General features: G+C 39.9%; 1 protein-coding gene across 14 annotated transcripts in view; it reads right to left on the reverse strand.

Annotated features, from left to right (window-relative positions):
* Positions 1–950: 950 nt before the first annotated feature.
* LOC107504966 (nuclear body protein SP140-like protein) overlaps positions 951–16190 on the reverse strand; it is a 49868-nt gene continuing 34628 nt past the window's right edge. For all 14 annotated transcript variants that reach the window (XM_016134668.2, XM_016134667.2, XM_016134666.2 and 11 more), the window contains 9 exons: positions 12016–12120; positions 9812–9954; positions 8821–8868; positions 5674–5784; positions 3706–3821; positions 2900–3008; positions 2513–2590; positions 2159–2302; positions 951–1413 (listed from right to left, as the gene is read on the reverse strand). In XM_016134668.2, coding sequence (XP_015990154.2) covers positions 1321–1413; positions 2159–2302; positions 2513–2590; positions 2900–3008; positions 3706–3821; positions 5674–5784; positions 8821–8868; positions 9812–9954; positions 12016–12120 — 947 coding nt within the window. In that variant the 3' untranslated portion in view covers positions 951–1320. The remainder of the gene's footprint in view (positions 1414–2158; positions 2303–2512; positions 2591–2899; positions 3009–3705; positions 3822–5673; positions 5785–8820; positions 8869–9811; positions 9955–12015; positions 12121–16190) is intronic.

Genomic DNA, 16190 nt, shown 5'->3' on the forward strand with positions numbered 1-16190 from the left:
CCTCATCTAGTGTGCACCGTGCTTCATAGCAAGCCTCTGAGAACCACCCAGGAGCATATTAGAATCATCCCCTTGGCTCTTGCCAGGCTAACCTCTGTGCCACAGAACAGTTCTCTTGCACTGATAATTCTCCTTAACCCATTTCATATTCCTCCATTCAACACCCAGGATCTACTCTCAGACACAACCACCTGGCACCTACTAGTACATGTTGGTCAGCTGCATTGGTGTAGAAACCGTCTCCTTGCCTAGCAGCCCTAGCCAGGACTTGCGCATTGAGTCACTTTGTGAGGACTCTGCTTAGTCTTCATTCATGCAAGATTTGGAGGGGAGTAGTAGTTTGTTTTCTAATAAGGAGCAGGGGGTGCTTTTGCAGGCCGGTGTGATCAGTGGGATCTGGAGTTCAGAGTTCTCAGGTACATCTACCTAGAAAGCCCCATTCTGAGTTTCAGGGCTTCACTCTTTCTTTATCAGGGACCTGACTTTGGCATAAGAGGCTCTCTGAGCTTAGAATTCAGTCTTCCCTGAAGTTCTGCCATTCTTAAAATTAGGTCCTGTGCCAGGCCTTCCTTATTGTCTGCCTTCCAGCTGCAGATATGAGAGTCTCTTTGTTTTAGATGGTGACTAATAAATTTCAGCCTGTTATTTACTCTTTTCAACACATTAGTGGCACTTGGCAATAGACCCCAAATCCACATTTCTTATAGTTATAATTCCTCCTTTGTAAATGCTGGTGAATTGTACTAGCTACTGTCCTCATCCCTTATATCTTTTCCAGGTTCCTACAAGTAAAAGTTTTGGCAATGGCAATGTTACAGCATCCAAGGAACATCACCATTCCATCTGTCACCATCTGGCTGGACAGTGATCCAAATCTAGAACCCTATCCTTAGGTTTTGCTTGTTAGGACCATTACGTTAAGGTGGGTTCCCTAGAACCAGCGCCTGATATGAAGTCTCTTAAGAAAGTGATTTATTGTAAGAGTTTAATTAGGAGAAGTGGGGTGAAGAAAGCAGAATAGCATTATGAGAAAAGCTAAGCAAGGAGGTGGTCACAGCTGAAGACTAGCTACAGCCTGATCCCAGCAGGGAGCCAGGAACATGAATTATACTATTCATTGGCTCCCCCTTGGGGATTGGGGGTGGGACCCAGGCCAACAAGGAATAACCTGCAGGTAAAAAAAGGCTCCATTTGGCTCAATACAATACTCTGGGGAGTGGTCGCATGGGCAGCCGATCCTCCCAGCAACTGTGGGATTAGCAGTCTGCTGCCAAAGTGGGTTTTCCAGGGTACCAACAGCATTCACTGTAGCAGTGAACTTTACTCATTTGTTTCCCGAATAGCAAACACGTCTTTGAAATTCTTCTCAAATTCTTTCTGCAGTTTATGTTTCATTAGGACAAAGTTACTGCACTGAAAAAAAAAAGACAAAAATGTCAATCATTATCAGTTTTTAGATACCTTGCAGTCAAGAATGATCAGAACACCTAAATTACATTAACCACGTTAAAATTAAAAACTCATGTGGCTAAGAGTAACATCTGTGTCCTAAGTGCATGATTATTTATTATTAACTAGACAGAAATGGTAGAATTATTAATGTACTTCGGGACTCTTATTTATTGCTTTGGGTTGTTTAATTTAGTAAGAAAAGTGATCCAAGGTCTTTGTAACAATCAATTGTACAGGTGTCTAAGTATAACACGTGATCTTCCTTTCGGGTTGTAACTTCTATTCCCCTCTGGTGACCCCTGTTAAGTATATGATTCATTCACATGCAAAGAAATTGGATTTTGGGATTTCTGAGAAGTTTGCACGAGTATATCAGGGGAGAGATAAGAAGCACTATATGACTTAGGATATAATTCTCGTCTCCCTTTGTTTGGAGCAGGGAGGAAGCTGCTGTTCTCAATTGGTACCTCTGGCCTCTGAGAGTGAAATGTGCTCTTGGTGTCCTGGGGTTCTGGTGGCAGGGACACCTCCTGATTCACTGTTACTCTCCATCCTGATTTTAAAAAGTTGATCACATTCAGAACCCTCTTGCTTGTATAAGCTTGTGATAGGACGAGATAAACTGTAACACCTCCCAGCACCAGGAAATGAGGGCTGAGAGACTCAGTGGAAGGTAAAGGCAATGGAAGCAGGGAGGGACACTCACTTTGTAAGGTGCCTTGTGGATATGAAAGATGAGGCGGATGTCCCCCACACACATCCCCACTTTGGAGTAACTTCGCTTATATAGCCTTTGTTTGATATCGTTCAACCTCATAAGTTCCTCCATGCACTGAGAAGTCTCTTTTCTCTGGTGAAAAAAAAAAATATATCAGTGATAGAATTTCTGTAGTCTATGTCTGCTGTCTGTGGATTGCCGTAAAATTCAGCAGAAATACGACAAGGTCAACATGACGAAACTCTGACTCTCACTCCCATGGGCTTCACAAATCCCACAAATGCCGTGTCAAGGTCAGGAAACATCACGCCTGCCTATATATGGTCTATTGTCATTACTCACATAATTATCGTTTGCAGTCTTCTTAAAAATGTTCATCACTGGATGGCAATAGATATTCATGAGGAGGAACTCACATTTCTGAAAAAGAAAGAGGCTATGAATGAAAAGCAGCTTGAAGAGAATAAGCCACATGTAGGCCCAGGCAGAAGCATGACCACATCAGTCTTCCAGAAGTTTCCCCAGACAGGTGTAGCTCTAGGAAACAGTCCCGTAATGGCTGAGTTATTATTTATTTATTTATTTTGCAAACAAGTTCTGGTGAGATTTCAGCATAGTTGAGACATAGCTTGGAAGAGCGACCTCCCTTCAGCGCCTTCCCCTCACCCTGTGACTGACTTCTCACGTGCGCATGGAAAGGACAAGGCTTGGGGCTCGAATCTGACTCACCAACTGCTCCTCAGGCCCCATCTGCCTTGTCAGGACATCATATTCCTTGTGACACTTCTGACTTCCTGAATATAACTTTATCCTGCAGAAGATGCAACTCCACGGGCTCCTGAGAGGTTGGACATAAGTAAGCAAGGGCCAGGACCCTGGAAAAAGCCACTGTTCCTACAACTGCCACTGTTTTTCCTTTTGGGAATGGGCTATGGGCAAAGCCAGGGAATGAAGGGGACACTTCCCAGTCTCCAAGACTCAGATTGGGTCTGAGCCAATAACCTACTTCTCACTGAGGGTAGCGGTTGAGGGTAATTGGCGGAGAATGGTGTTGGGGTGAGTGATGGGCTCTCCTTTCTCCGTTGGAACTTTGGAAGTGCGAGGACTCCTGTCTTCCAGGCCTCAGTGCCTGAAACTGAACCTTAATCCCTGAGAACTCGGGCTTCCATCAGCCAGTTGAGAACCTGGCAAAATAAGGGAACCAGGCCAGGTTTCCTGCATTTTCTGAGTTAGCACAAACCACTGGCATTTCTATTCGGATGAACAGGAGTCTGTGCTAGAACACTTCTAGGGAGGGACAGGAGCGGTATGCAGGCGAAGGAGCCAGCCACTGGCCCCAGCCGCCCAGAGGACAGAGGAGAACACTATGCACCTGCCACTAGTGTCTTTAAACAGCTCTCCAGATACACTGCTGGGGCCCTTACCACTGACCCTGCTCTTTCCGCATCAGGACACAACTCAGAACTCCACTGGGGGAGCGTGCCTGGCAGTGGAGAGGGTCCCTGATAAGGAGGGAGGGGTTGCAGCTCACAAACCTCTTAGTTTCCACAGGTGGCAGGTGACAGTCCTCATGAAAGGATCTTGAACAAGTGTCACAACAAAACAGAGTTCCTCCATCATGACAGACATTACATTCATCTGAGTTTCTCCGCTAGAGGGTAAAACAATGTCTATATTACCAGTGAGAACTGAAGGCCAGCACTATGGGAATCAAGAACTCACAGGCTTTATTTGAGAAAGAAGAACAAAGTTGGAGGCATCACTCTACCTTATATCAAGCTATACTCCAAAGCTACAATAATCAAAACAGCATGGTACTGGCATAAAAACAGATACATTGATCAATGGAACAGAATAGGGAGCCCAGAAATAAATCCACACCTATATGCTCACTTAATATATGATGAAGGAGGTAAGAATATACAGTGGGGTAAAGACAGTCTCTTTAATAAATGGTGTTGGGAAAATTGGACAGATACATACAAAGTAAAAGAAACTGGACTACCCTCTTATACCGTATACAAAAATAAGCTCAAAATGGATCAAAGACTTAAATGTAAGACCTGAAACCATAAAAATTCTAAAAGAAAACATAGGCAGTAAACTCTCTGATAATACTAAATGGTAATTTCTTTTCAGAAATATATCCCCAGGCAAGGGAAACAAAAGAAAAAAATAAGCAAATGGGACGACATCAAACTAAAAGGTTTTTGTACAGCAAAGGAAACCATCAACAAAACAAAAAGACAACCAACCGATTGGGAGACGATATTGGTAATGGTACATCTGATAAGAAGTTAATATCCAAAATATATAAAGAACTCATACAACTCAAAAACAAACAAATAAACAAAAAACGCAAATGGTCCAGTTAAAAATGGGCAGAAGACCTGAACAGATACTTCTCCAAAAAGGAAATACAGATGGCCGATAGACATATGAAAAGATGCTCAAGATCGCTAATCATCAGAGAAATGCAAATTAAAACCACAGTGAATTATCACTTGGCACCTGTCAGAATGGCTCTCATTAATAAATCAAAGTACAACAAGTGTTGGCAAGAATGTGGAAAAAAGAGAACAGTCATACAATGTTGGTGGGATTGCAAATTGGTACAGCCACTATAGAAAACAGTCTGGAGGTTTCTCAGAAAATTAAAAAATGGATATACCTTTTAACCCAGCAATTGCACTTTTGAGTATTTATCCAAAGAAAAGCAAAACAATAAGTTGTAAAGATCTATGTACCCCTATGTTCATAGCAGCACAATTTACAATAGCCAAGATATGGAAGCAACCTAAATGCCTATCAACAGATGATTAGATAAAGAAGTTATGCTTCATATATAGAGTGGAATATTACTTGGGCATTAAAAAAATGAAATTCTACCATTTGCAACAACATGGATGGACCTAGAAGTTATTATGCTGAATGAAATAAGTCTGAGAAAGATAAATATCATACGATTTCACTTATATGAGAAATCTAAGGAACAAAATGAACAAACTAATAACAAACTCACACATGTAGAGGACAATTTGGTGATGGATAGAGCAGAGCGAGGGGTGGGGGGCTGGGAGAATGGGGGGAAGGGGCTAAAGTACAAATTAGTAGTTGATAGATGGTCACGGGTATGGGGAGCATAGCACAGGGAATGCAGTTAGCATGAATATATTGACCAGGTGGAAAACCAGAGGAGAGAAGGAACAATTAGGGGGATCATTTTATAAACTCCATAAATGTCTAACCAATGTATCATATACTTGAAATGAATAAGAAAAAATGCAAAAAAAAAAATCATAGTGGAAAAAAAAACAAAGAAATGAGAAAATACTCCCAATGTAGCATTAAATGGGAAAGTCAGGATATAACATGTACGTATGATAAAGAGCAATTTGGGAAATATACCTATCACTATCTCTATCTTTATATAGAGAGCGAGGGGGGAAAAAAGAAAAAGTAAATAAAGAGAATGCACCAGAAAAAAAAACAAACAAACTCACAGCACTTTGTGGACTTGCATGGACACTTCTGTGCTCCTCCTTGACCTTCGAATGGATGTCATGGAGTGGTTTCAGAAGTTGTGGGGTGCAAAGAAGTCCAGGAGGAAGGATCTGCGTGTCAAACCAGAAAAGTTTTCTCTATAAACCCAGAGATACTAACACAGACAGACTAGCAGCAGAACAAGACAATGACTTCATAAGAATCTGAATCATTTTTATACCTTGAGATACAACCAGGTCCTGAAATCGAGTGTTAAATCTGTTTGCCTATAACACAATGACTGACAGGACTCGCGGAAAGGAGGAATGTTGAGAATTTAATAAGATGGAAGGAATAAACTGCTAAGAGAGCGCTGCGGCCTGTCATCTTGGTCGTGGGCTCCCCATGATTGAAAGGGGTTCCTGAATTGTGGATTCTGTGCCTGGAGGGTCCCTGGGCCTGTGACAGTGCCTTTGGGTTGGAAAGACCATGGACACAGATGACCAGGGGGGTGCCAGGGAGGATGGAGCCCTTGGGCTTTGGGAGCCTGGAGAAGGTGCCCCATGACTCAGCTTGGGGTATGGAGGTGCCACCTCTGAGTGGCCAGGAACGTTGGTAATTGTTTTATTCTATAACAATTACTGTCCCTAATCAACTGATACTGGATTTCTCACATGTCTCAACATGTTAGGGCTTTAGCCAGATTTAATTTCATTTGAAGAAGATAAAATCTGACAGCACTTGTGTTCAAGCCTTGTGGAGTAACACCTGCTCTTTAATTTCAACGGAATTTATAGAACAGATATAATGATACACTGTATTATATGCAAATACATGTGTGTTCATAACAAAGAACTGGCTTGTGACTGAGCCCTTTGTCAGCCAAGGAAATGCGGTGTAAGGACTAAAATTGAAGCTCTATATGACGTGCTGCTTTGACGTCTGGTAAGACTGAGAGAGCCTCCAAAGGCCTGATGCCAAGTGCTCCTCCCTACTCTGCTCCCCTGGAAAAGGCCCCACAGCCAAACAAAGCTCCTTGTCAGGGACCATGTGTAATTCTGCATATCCTGGACATCGGGACTCAATTCCCGCTCAGTCACAGAATTGTTCGAAGCAGCCAGTCACAACTGCCTACTGGACCCAAGGGGCCACCCCAACCCCGACAGCCCCTGGTTGTTCATTGTTCCTGAGGGCAATCTTTCCGAGTCCCTGCATAGCTGGTACTACCTTCCTTCTTTGGGCTTGGAGTCTTTGTGACTAAAAACAGCTGTCAATCTATCTGTCCAGTGGCAGCTGTCATACTAACATCCCCAAAACTGTCAGGTGGACATCTCTCCTTCATCAATGGGATGAAGAGGAGGTGATTAAGAGGTGATTAAAACAGGGAACCACTTTGTTCTTTTTTTTTTTTTTCAAATGATAATCCGCGTTAACACATGAATCAGGAGCTGTCTGAGTGATGTGCCTGCCCGTGTATTTGATGCTGCTTGCTCTCCTGGTTCTGCCTTCTGAGAGGATAGAGATACTCTGAGAACAACTTAGGGGTCGTTCTATCCAAGATAGAAGCATTCTGTTTATACCATGGGCTGTAGGAGAAATTCTTACCTTCTTTTGACCACCTGAGGTGACATGATTGAGACTGGCTTGGGAACCGGCCCACCCACTGATGAGTGCTGGGTGAAAGGAATGTGGGCAATCGAAGAGCAGGAGGGGGCAGGGATGACCGCATCCACCTTCCTCTGCCATGGCCATTTCTGATTTCCTACGACACTTGAGCTCTGTGCCGTCACTCTCCTGAGTATAAGTGACCCTAGCCAGGAAGCAGGAAGCTGGCACGTGGTGCTGAGAGTGACGCTGATGCTTTTGAAAGCAAGGTCCCCCGACTGCAAGAGAAGTCCTGGGAGGCAGAGGGGACCCGCAGAGGTAGTACTGGGTCCTGAGAGCTGCCACTTTGAGGAGCTCCTTTTCTTGTTCAAGAAAACACAAAATATAGGGGCAACTGTAGCTTGTTGCTGAAAAGTGTTGCACCCATGGATAAGGAAAGAATCCTGTTATTTGAAAGTTGTTGTGTCTTTTAGGTAATCTAGATTGAAAAATCTTGATACCTGGAGAATGATAGAGACATCGCTCTTTGTAAAGTAGTCACTGAATAGGCCAAACAATAATTTCCCTTCAGTAGACAAAGTGGGTGAAATGTCCCAAAGACTGATAGTTCAAACGATCTAGAACATCAGGTACCATAAAGGCCAAGACCTCACATTCCCAGGGGAAGATGAAGTCCTAGTGGCCAGCTACGTGTTACCTATTGTAGAAGTCTGTGAAAGTCTTGGATGGCCATTGCTAAGGGAAGTGTGGAAGTCTTTTACGTATTCTGTAATCATATTTGCTTTACAACTTCTCTCCTTCCCCTCCTTCTCAAGATCTCCTTGATACCTAGTCTTGGAAAAGCCATCATCTTGTTCTGAATCTAGACTGTACGTTATGTATTCGTTTGTTGCCTCCATAGCCACTTACACAGGCAGAAAGGAGGTCTGCACAGCCCCTCAGGGGGAGTCAAGAGGGTGGCATCAAGGTAAACCATTTTTCAGGTTAGGCCCTCAAACAAGATACATCAGTCTCCCAAGAGCTTCCTCCCCAACAGCTCTATCCTCATGAAGGGTGATACATTCCACTTGAGAAAGGGTTCTGTGTGTCTGTGTATATTTTATTGAAAGATGAAAAAGTAGGAAAAGAAATAAGTTTTAGCTGTCTGTCTCATGGAATGGTTTCACTATGTTCCAAGTTCATCTAGACGATTACGAGCAAACTTTTGCTTTATTAGATTTCATGAAAGTGAGAAAACAGTGTCCTTTATGAAAAAGGTCTGGGTTTGAGTTGAAGATCTTGTGATCTTATTATGAAATGCTTTTGTGTATTGTATAGTCATGTTTGCTTTATGACTCTGACACCCTTACAACATCTGCATCTGCAGGTAAAACTCATCTATGAGACCTATTTTGATGACTCCTTCTTATCCCCATCTCTAATGCCTTACCATTCAGTGATGGCCTTGCACACAACCTAATATTCAAAGTAGAAACTCCAAAGGCCCATGCAAAAAATAACAATAAAATAAAGTAACATATAAAATCGGTTATGTAATAAGAACTCTAGAAAGTAAGAATTACCTTCTTTTTCCTGCTATACGTTCTTGGAGGGTTAGGCACAAGTCCCTCCTGAAAGATAAGAAGATCCAAGTAGCTGGTTAGCCTGTGTTTCTGTTTAGTGAGTATGGCATTTTCAACCTCATCATCAATATTTGTACCTGACTGTCCCACAGTCAACTCAAACCAAGGTGTCTCAGTGAGAAGCCCTCTCCCTCTCCTCGCCTGTACTTCTTCTAGAATTCAATCAATGGTGGCTGGAGAATCATCCTTAGAATATTTTCCCTTTCTCTAGTGTTTTTATTTCCTTAAGTTTTAGGAGGTTTCCCTTCACATTGTCTTTGACACCTCTCTTTTCCATCGTTACCAGTGTCAATCAAGTGTGCATCCTCACACTAGGGCTATTCATCAACACACTCTATCCCATACATCCCGAGAGTCAGACACTCTGGATGACCTTGGGCACACAAAGGTGGACAAGCACAGAGGGGTCTAGAGAGAAAAGGAGAATACACGAAAGGAGAATGTAGTACAGTGTGAGAAGGACCTTAGCAGTGGCATCAGGGAGCCCAGGGAAGGGATGATCAGGGCAGGTTGGTCAGGGAATATTCAGAAAGGGGCGACAGCTAAGCTGTAAATTGCAGGTAGAATATGGGTTTGTTGGTCTGAAAGACAGTGAAGTCATTTCGAAGTCCCTTGGCTGTCTCAGATGCCATTTTGAATAGATCATTTCACACCTCGGGAGACCTTACTTGTTCTGCACTGTCTATGTTATGAGTTTAAACTTTTTTGCCCGACATTAAATATTGCCACGAAAAAAAACCCCAGTGGATGGATTATGCTGTATCACATCTACCTCAACCCACAGAGCCCTTATACCATGTCGAGGTGCTGCCTTCTGCTGAGGTATGAGCTAAAGCCTCAAGGATTTGGCTGCAACTCAACATACATTTGATGAGCAAACGAAAGGCACAAGGAAAGGTACGTCTCTCGCCTCCATCACTAGAATACCTACCTCCATCAGACATTTTAGGGTCTTCCCACCGCTGCGCACACTCAGCTTCCAGTTACTTGACTTTTCATAGCCTCCTTTAACTTCAAATTCCCTGGGGGTGTACCAGTTGCCATCCTCACTCTGTATACTCTTCACAGTGGCCCCTGTAAGACCGGGGTAAATGGATCCTGAAACTTGTCCTCAGAGCTCTGAAGGTTTTCTCCCACCACACTGGATCTGCAGACACCCAATGTGGACCGAAGATCGGTAGCAGAGAGTCTGAACTCTCCTTTCATACTTCAGAATTCTCAAACTCAACTTGTAAGTCCCCTCCAAAGAGATGTTCTGCTTTGCGCCCACATTTCTTTGCACTTTGTGCAACTAAAAAGTGATCATGACCATCAAAATCCACATTATAAAATTATTTCAAAATCACTTACAAGGAAAAGCAAGTGATTCTGAACAATGAGAAGATTCCAATTTGTTATCGAATTCTGGGGATAAGGACAAGTGAGACTCCCTGATGGCCCTAGGGGCAATGAGGAGGCAGAACCTCAAGTTGGACTGAGATCTCAGGTGGTGGTGGGGGGGGGCCCTGCTGCTCAGAACAGCACTCCAGACACTTCTGTACCACCTATTACAACATCTTCCATGCAAGTTTAATGGCACTATTGAGCAGAAAATTTTCCATCCTGGAAATCACGGGTAGCTGACATTTCAATAATTGTGAAAAGTGATTCAGTAGAAAATTTAACTTATCTATAAGTGATAGTCATATACTTAATGACATTATTCATTAGAGAAATGGAAGTCAAAAGCACAATAGGATACTATATCATACCCACTAGGACGGCCATAAAAAAACTCAGACAATAACAAGTATTGGTAAGGACTGGAGAAATTGGAGCCCTCACACATTACTGGTAGGGATATAAACTGGTGCAGTACTGTGGAAAACAGTTCAGTTTTTCCTCAGTAAGTTAAACATATGATTACCATATATTCCAGCAAACCTCTTGAAGGTATGGCCCCAAAAGAACTGAAAAAATATTTTCACACAAAAACTTTACATGAGTATTCAAAACAGCATTATTCATAATAGCCAAATAATGAAAAAACTCAAACTTATGGATTGATAAACAAAATACAGCATATCTATACCATGGACTATTATATTATTTAGTAATAAAAAGGAGTAAATATAACACTTATTACTACATGGATGAATCTTGAAAACATCATGCTGAATGAAAAAACCATTCACAAAAGGTACATGCTATACGAGTCGATTGATATGAAATGCTTAGAATAGGCCAATTTATAGAGCAGAAAATAGATTAGTGGTTGCTTAGGCCTGGGTGGTGGGTTTAGGTAGGAACAGGCACTGACAACTGGTGTTTCCTTTATTGGGGGAAAAAATGTTCTAAAATCAGATTGTGATGATAATTGTATAATCTTGTGAAACAAACAAACACCCCAACAATGAATTCTACGCTTCAAGTGGTAAATTGTATATGTGAGTTATATCTCTGTAAAGCTGTTTAAAAAATAGTTATGATGCAAATGTTTATATTATGTGGTATTCACATAGCCATATTAAAAGAAATATGATATGATCTATCATAACAATGGTTGCAAATATTTGTAATTTAAAAATCACAAAATATTTTACATGTGTTATGGAAATTAACTCTCAAATTCATACCATGAGGCAGGATCTTAATTATTATCCCTTTTTCAGATGAGAAATTTCAGACTCAGGAAAGATCCCCTTCTCTTCTTAGATAAACCAGTCACTCTTGGCATATCTGAGGCTGGGACTCAGGTTTTCTGTATCTAAATTCTGTGATCTTTTCCCTACACCAAGCACCTTGTCCTGGTGATGATCGTCCAGAAGGGATACAGGACGTGAAGGTGGAGGGAGAGGGTCTCTTTCCTTTTACATCTAATTCAAAGTAAAATATGCAACATCCTCCACTCATAGATTGAAGTTCCTGCACTCCTCTTTGGTTCTTTGGGCATCTTCATGGATATCTCCCTTTTGGGGTGAACACTTAATATGTACCATTTCTTAAAGTGTGAAAATATCATCTTAGGGATCCCTTCCTGTTTTTTTCAAGTAAAACTCAGCCCCCTTCCATGAATGATGTGTAATTCACATGGGAAACCTGTTACTTCTTGTGATTCCTACATATAGGAGTTGTAAAGTAGACCATGAAACCTACCTTGTTTCAATTTGTTCTTATTTAACATCCCCTTCACTGTACCACAGGTCACAGGAAGTATTTCAGAGTGAAAATTCACTCTTTCATTTGTGTTCACTTTTAACCCTAAAAAGAGAAGATTTCTTTATTCTATCTCATTTTGTAATTGCACATGTACCCTCCTCCCACGTTAAGGTCACTCCCATAAAGATTTAAGAGTACTTAAGAAGCTTTAATTCACAAATATCTAGTTTCAAAGTCTTTCTTTCAGTGGCACTTTTGGTACAGAACTACAAAATGTCTACCTTGTAATCTGCTTTTCAAATCTCACACAAAACAGAATGCTTCAGCAGAGACGCCAGGCGTCAATAAAATGGTCTTAACTCCCACTCATTCTTACATGACAAGGAAACACACAAGGAGACAGGGGCTGGTGCCAGAGTCTGCACATCCCATGCAGAGTACCTCTGGGCTTTGTCTCCACGCTGATTCTCAGTCATTTGACGGGACAAGTGCTGTCTCGTTGGTGTCATGGACATAAAGTACATATTGGATGGACTATTCTCAGGCAGTGTTTCTGACCCTCCCTCCATCCTGCCTTTCCAAGACTAGGTAGAGTGAACAGAACTGAAAACTCCAAGGTTTATAGCTGTCCAGGGTCCATGTTGGAGGCACGGTCTATCTTCCCTCTGGCTGAACTATGTCTCATCAGAGACCTCAACAATTATAAATGCTGTTCTTTCATGAACATCACATTTACTTGCCTCTCTGATACAGACATGGTGACTTATACCATAGGAGTGATCACAGGAATCCTAAGCAATTATAGTTTATGAAATTTGTTAAATGCTGCTAGAAGTAAATCAAATGGATTTGGTCCTAGCCCTCACTGGTCAAATTAATCAGAGTGGCTGGTGGAGTGGTGTCCTCCTGGGGAGATTGTCAGAATCTGCTGTATGAGGTGAATTTATTGGGAGGCAACTTTATGTGGTATTTCCACATGACTCAAAGTATCTTTTCAAAGATGTTTGAATAACAAACAGTCTTGGAAGCTAGAGTTAATGTTGTTTCTTGACCGGTATGAAATAGAAAACATCTCTCTTCTGATATATTTCAAAAAAATATAGTAAAAACTCCCTCCTCTCCCCAGAGATTTCCTTAAGTCTCAAGATCAGGTCATGTTCCATATCTTGATAATAATATGGATTGTTCAGGAGAATACTTTAATCATAACTCAAAATATTTGTGCATCACATTATAAATTTTATCTCAAAAGACAAAGAAAAATACTGCAAACAAATATTGAAATCTAGTTATTAATAAGCATACTGAAGTGTCTTGGGTGAAGTGTACTAATGTTTGCAACTTTGAAGTGTATCAAACTTGAAGATGGGTTGGTGGATAGATAGAGAAATGGATAGATGAATAGAAATGTGATAAAGCAAGAACGAATGTTAATTGTGAATTGGTGTTTATGGGAAAATTTCAAATTCTCTTTACCTTTAAGATTTTCATAATTCAGTGGTAGAGAAAAGAGATTTTGGTGAGGAAGAGAAGTTTATTAACCAAAATGACAGTTATAATAAAAGGATAATTACTATTCATCACGCACACAATAAATTCTAGAAGACAATGCTGTAATCACATTAGTATACTAAGGAGAAATAGATGTTGACCTAGAATTTTTAATCTTGATTAAAAAAATTCTATTAAAATAAAGACAATTTTTCACATATAACACTCGCCACTTAGATACCTTCATTAAAAGAATGAGATATTAACTGAGGTAAACGAAAAGTGAAACCAAAGAAAAGAAACAATGATGAGTGAATAAAATGATGAAAAATTCATTTAAGGAGATATGGACTGCAAAATGATGATAGTTTCAAAATTTATAATTAAAAGAAAACTAATAACAACATGTTAAATAGCAATAGGTTTATGATAGAGATGGAATTTTCAATTTGGAAGAATTCATGCTAAGATCCTTGCCATCTTTTGAATTAGGGCATGGTTAAAGAAATTACAGAAATTTTACCTCCAATTTCCAAAACAGCAGAGAAAGAAGATGGAATATAGAATTCCATCTCGATCCATCAGAAAGCAGGAAAGAGACACAAAAACACACAAAATAATGGTTACCAATGTAAAATAGAGAAGTCCACATATATCCTAATAAAAGTAGCCAGTAAACTTAACCATTAAAAGATTAGGATTATCAAAGAAGATTACCAAAGCTCAGTGTTGCTAATTAAGCAATGCTGCATAGGAGGTGTCATTGCAAAGGGATTAAAAAACATAAAACACAAAAGTTAATGTAACAATATTAGCACTCTGAAAAAGAGACTCGAAGGCAAAAAGCATTAATAAGGACAAAGAGAAACACTCTGTAACGATAAAAGAAGAAGTACACCTCAGCAGCCACCTCGGACAATGACATGATCTTGAAAGTAGCCAAACTGAAAGATAAAAGAAGCTTCAAAATGCACAGGATCTAACATAGCCAAACAATTTTGAAAAAGAAACAAAACTGTAAGTCTTATTACTTGATTTTAGGATTCATTATAAAGCTAGAGTAATCAAGAAAGTTTAATACTGACACAAAGATAGACATATAGATAAATAAAACACAAAAGGAAGTCTAGAAATTCACCCCCAATTATATGGCCAACTATCTTTTAAAAAGATATCAAAGCAATTAATTCAATGTATACAAAATAATCTTCAATAAATGGTGCTGGGACAGTTGGATATTCCTATCGATCCTCCACCATTGCTCCCCAAATCCTTACCTAATGTCACATACAAAAATTAAACTAGATCACAGATCTAAATATAAGAGCCAAACAATAAAACTTAATGAAGAAAACATAGGACCTTGCGTTAGGCAAAGATTTCTTAAAAAGAAACCCCAAATCACAGATTATAAAGGAAAAAAAAAACTATTAGACTTTATCAAAATTAAAAAAGTTTGCTTTACAACAGATTATGCCAAGAAAATGAAAAGGAAATCACAGACAATATATAAATAACTCTTTTTCCTAAGAAATAGAGATAACCCAAACAAATGAGGACAAAAGATTTGATTATATGTCACCAAATGAGATCTCTGGGTGGTTAGTAAGAACACATAAAGATGCTCAGCACCGTTAATCATTAGGGAAATCCAAATTAAAGCTATAAGAAAAACCATTACGCACCCACTACAGATGGCTAAAACTAAAAGACTAACAATACCAAGTAAGCTGGGGAACAATTAGGACTCCCATACATTGCTAGTGGCAACGTAAAATGGCACAACCACTTTGAAAAACACTGCGGCAGATTCACAAAGTGTCTAATGTGCACCGTGTTCACATGAACTAGCAGTACTACTTCTAGGTATTTATCCAAGAAAAATTAAAACATGTGTACACCCAAACATTTCTATGAATACGTTCCTTTGTGTGTGTGTGTGTGACAACCCCAAACTGGAAATAGCTCAATGCTAATGAATAGGTGAATAGATAAACAATCTGTTGTATTTTTGTACAATGAAATACTTCTTGGCAGTAAAACGAGAGTAACTACTAATACACAGCAATGTGGATGTGTCTCCAAAGCATTATGCTAAGTGAAAGGGAACAGACATAAATAAAATATATATTGCATGAATTCATTTATATGAAATTTAAAAAAAAAACCCTCTAGTGATAAAAACAGATCAACTGTTGTCAAGAGAGATGGAGTGGGAAGAGGGGTATGAGTGGACCTTTGGGGTTGATGGAAATGTCCTATGTCATAATCGTGGTCATATTTACATAACTATATACATTTATTAAAACATCTACAGTTAACCCTTTAAAGTGGTGAATTCTATTGTAAGTTATATGGTAACAAAGCTGACCAGAAAAGTAAAAATGTGTTTGATCTCTATAAAGAAAGCTATAAAACTTTGTTGAAGAACAAAAAAGGTGACCTGAATAAAGGCACAGTTCATTCTCCTTGGAAAAATCTGAATTCTACCCAAATTAATCCTCAAATTAATTATACTCGAAAGTTGCAATAGAATTGAGGAGATATCAAGAAAAAATTCTTGATTTGTTTCTAAACCCACAGTGAGTGAGCCAGGATTACTGAACTTCTGAAATCCCCATCTTTTCTGTTTCTCATCAATGTAGTTTTTCCTTTTTTTTTTTTTTTTGCAACAGAAAATA

The sequence above is a fragment of the Rousettus aegyptiacus genome, unplaced genomic scaffold, assembly GCF_014176215.1.
Source record: "Rousettus aegyptiacus isolate mRouAeg1 unplaced genomic scaffold, mRouAeg1.p scaffold_m13_p_2, whole genome shotgun sequence".
Taxonomy (NCBI): domain Eukaryota; kingdom Metazoa; phylum Chordata; class Mammalia; order Chiroptera; family Pteropodidae; genus Rousettus; species Rousettus aegyptiacus.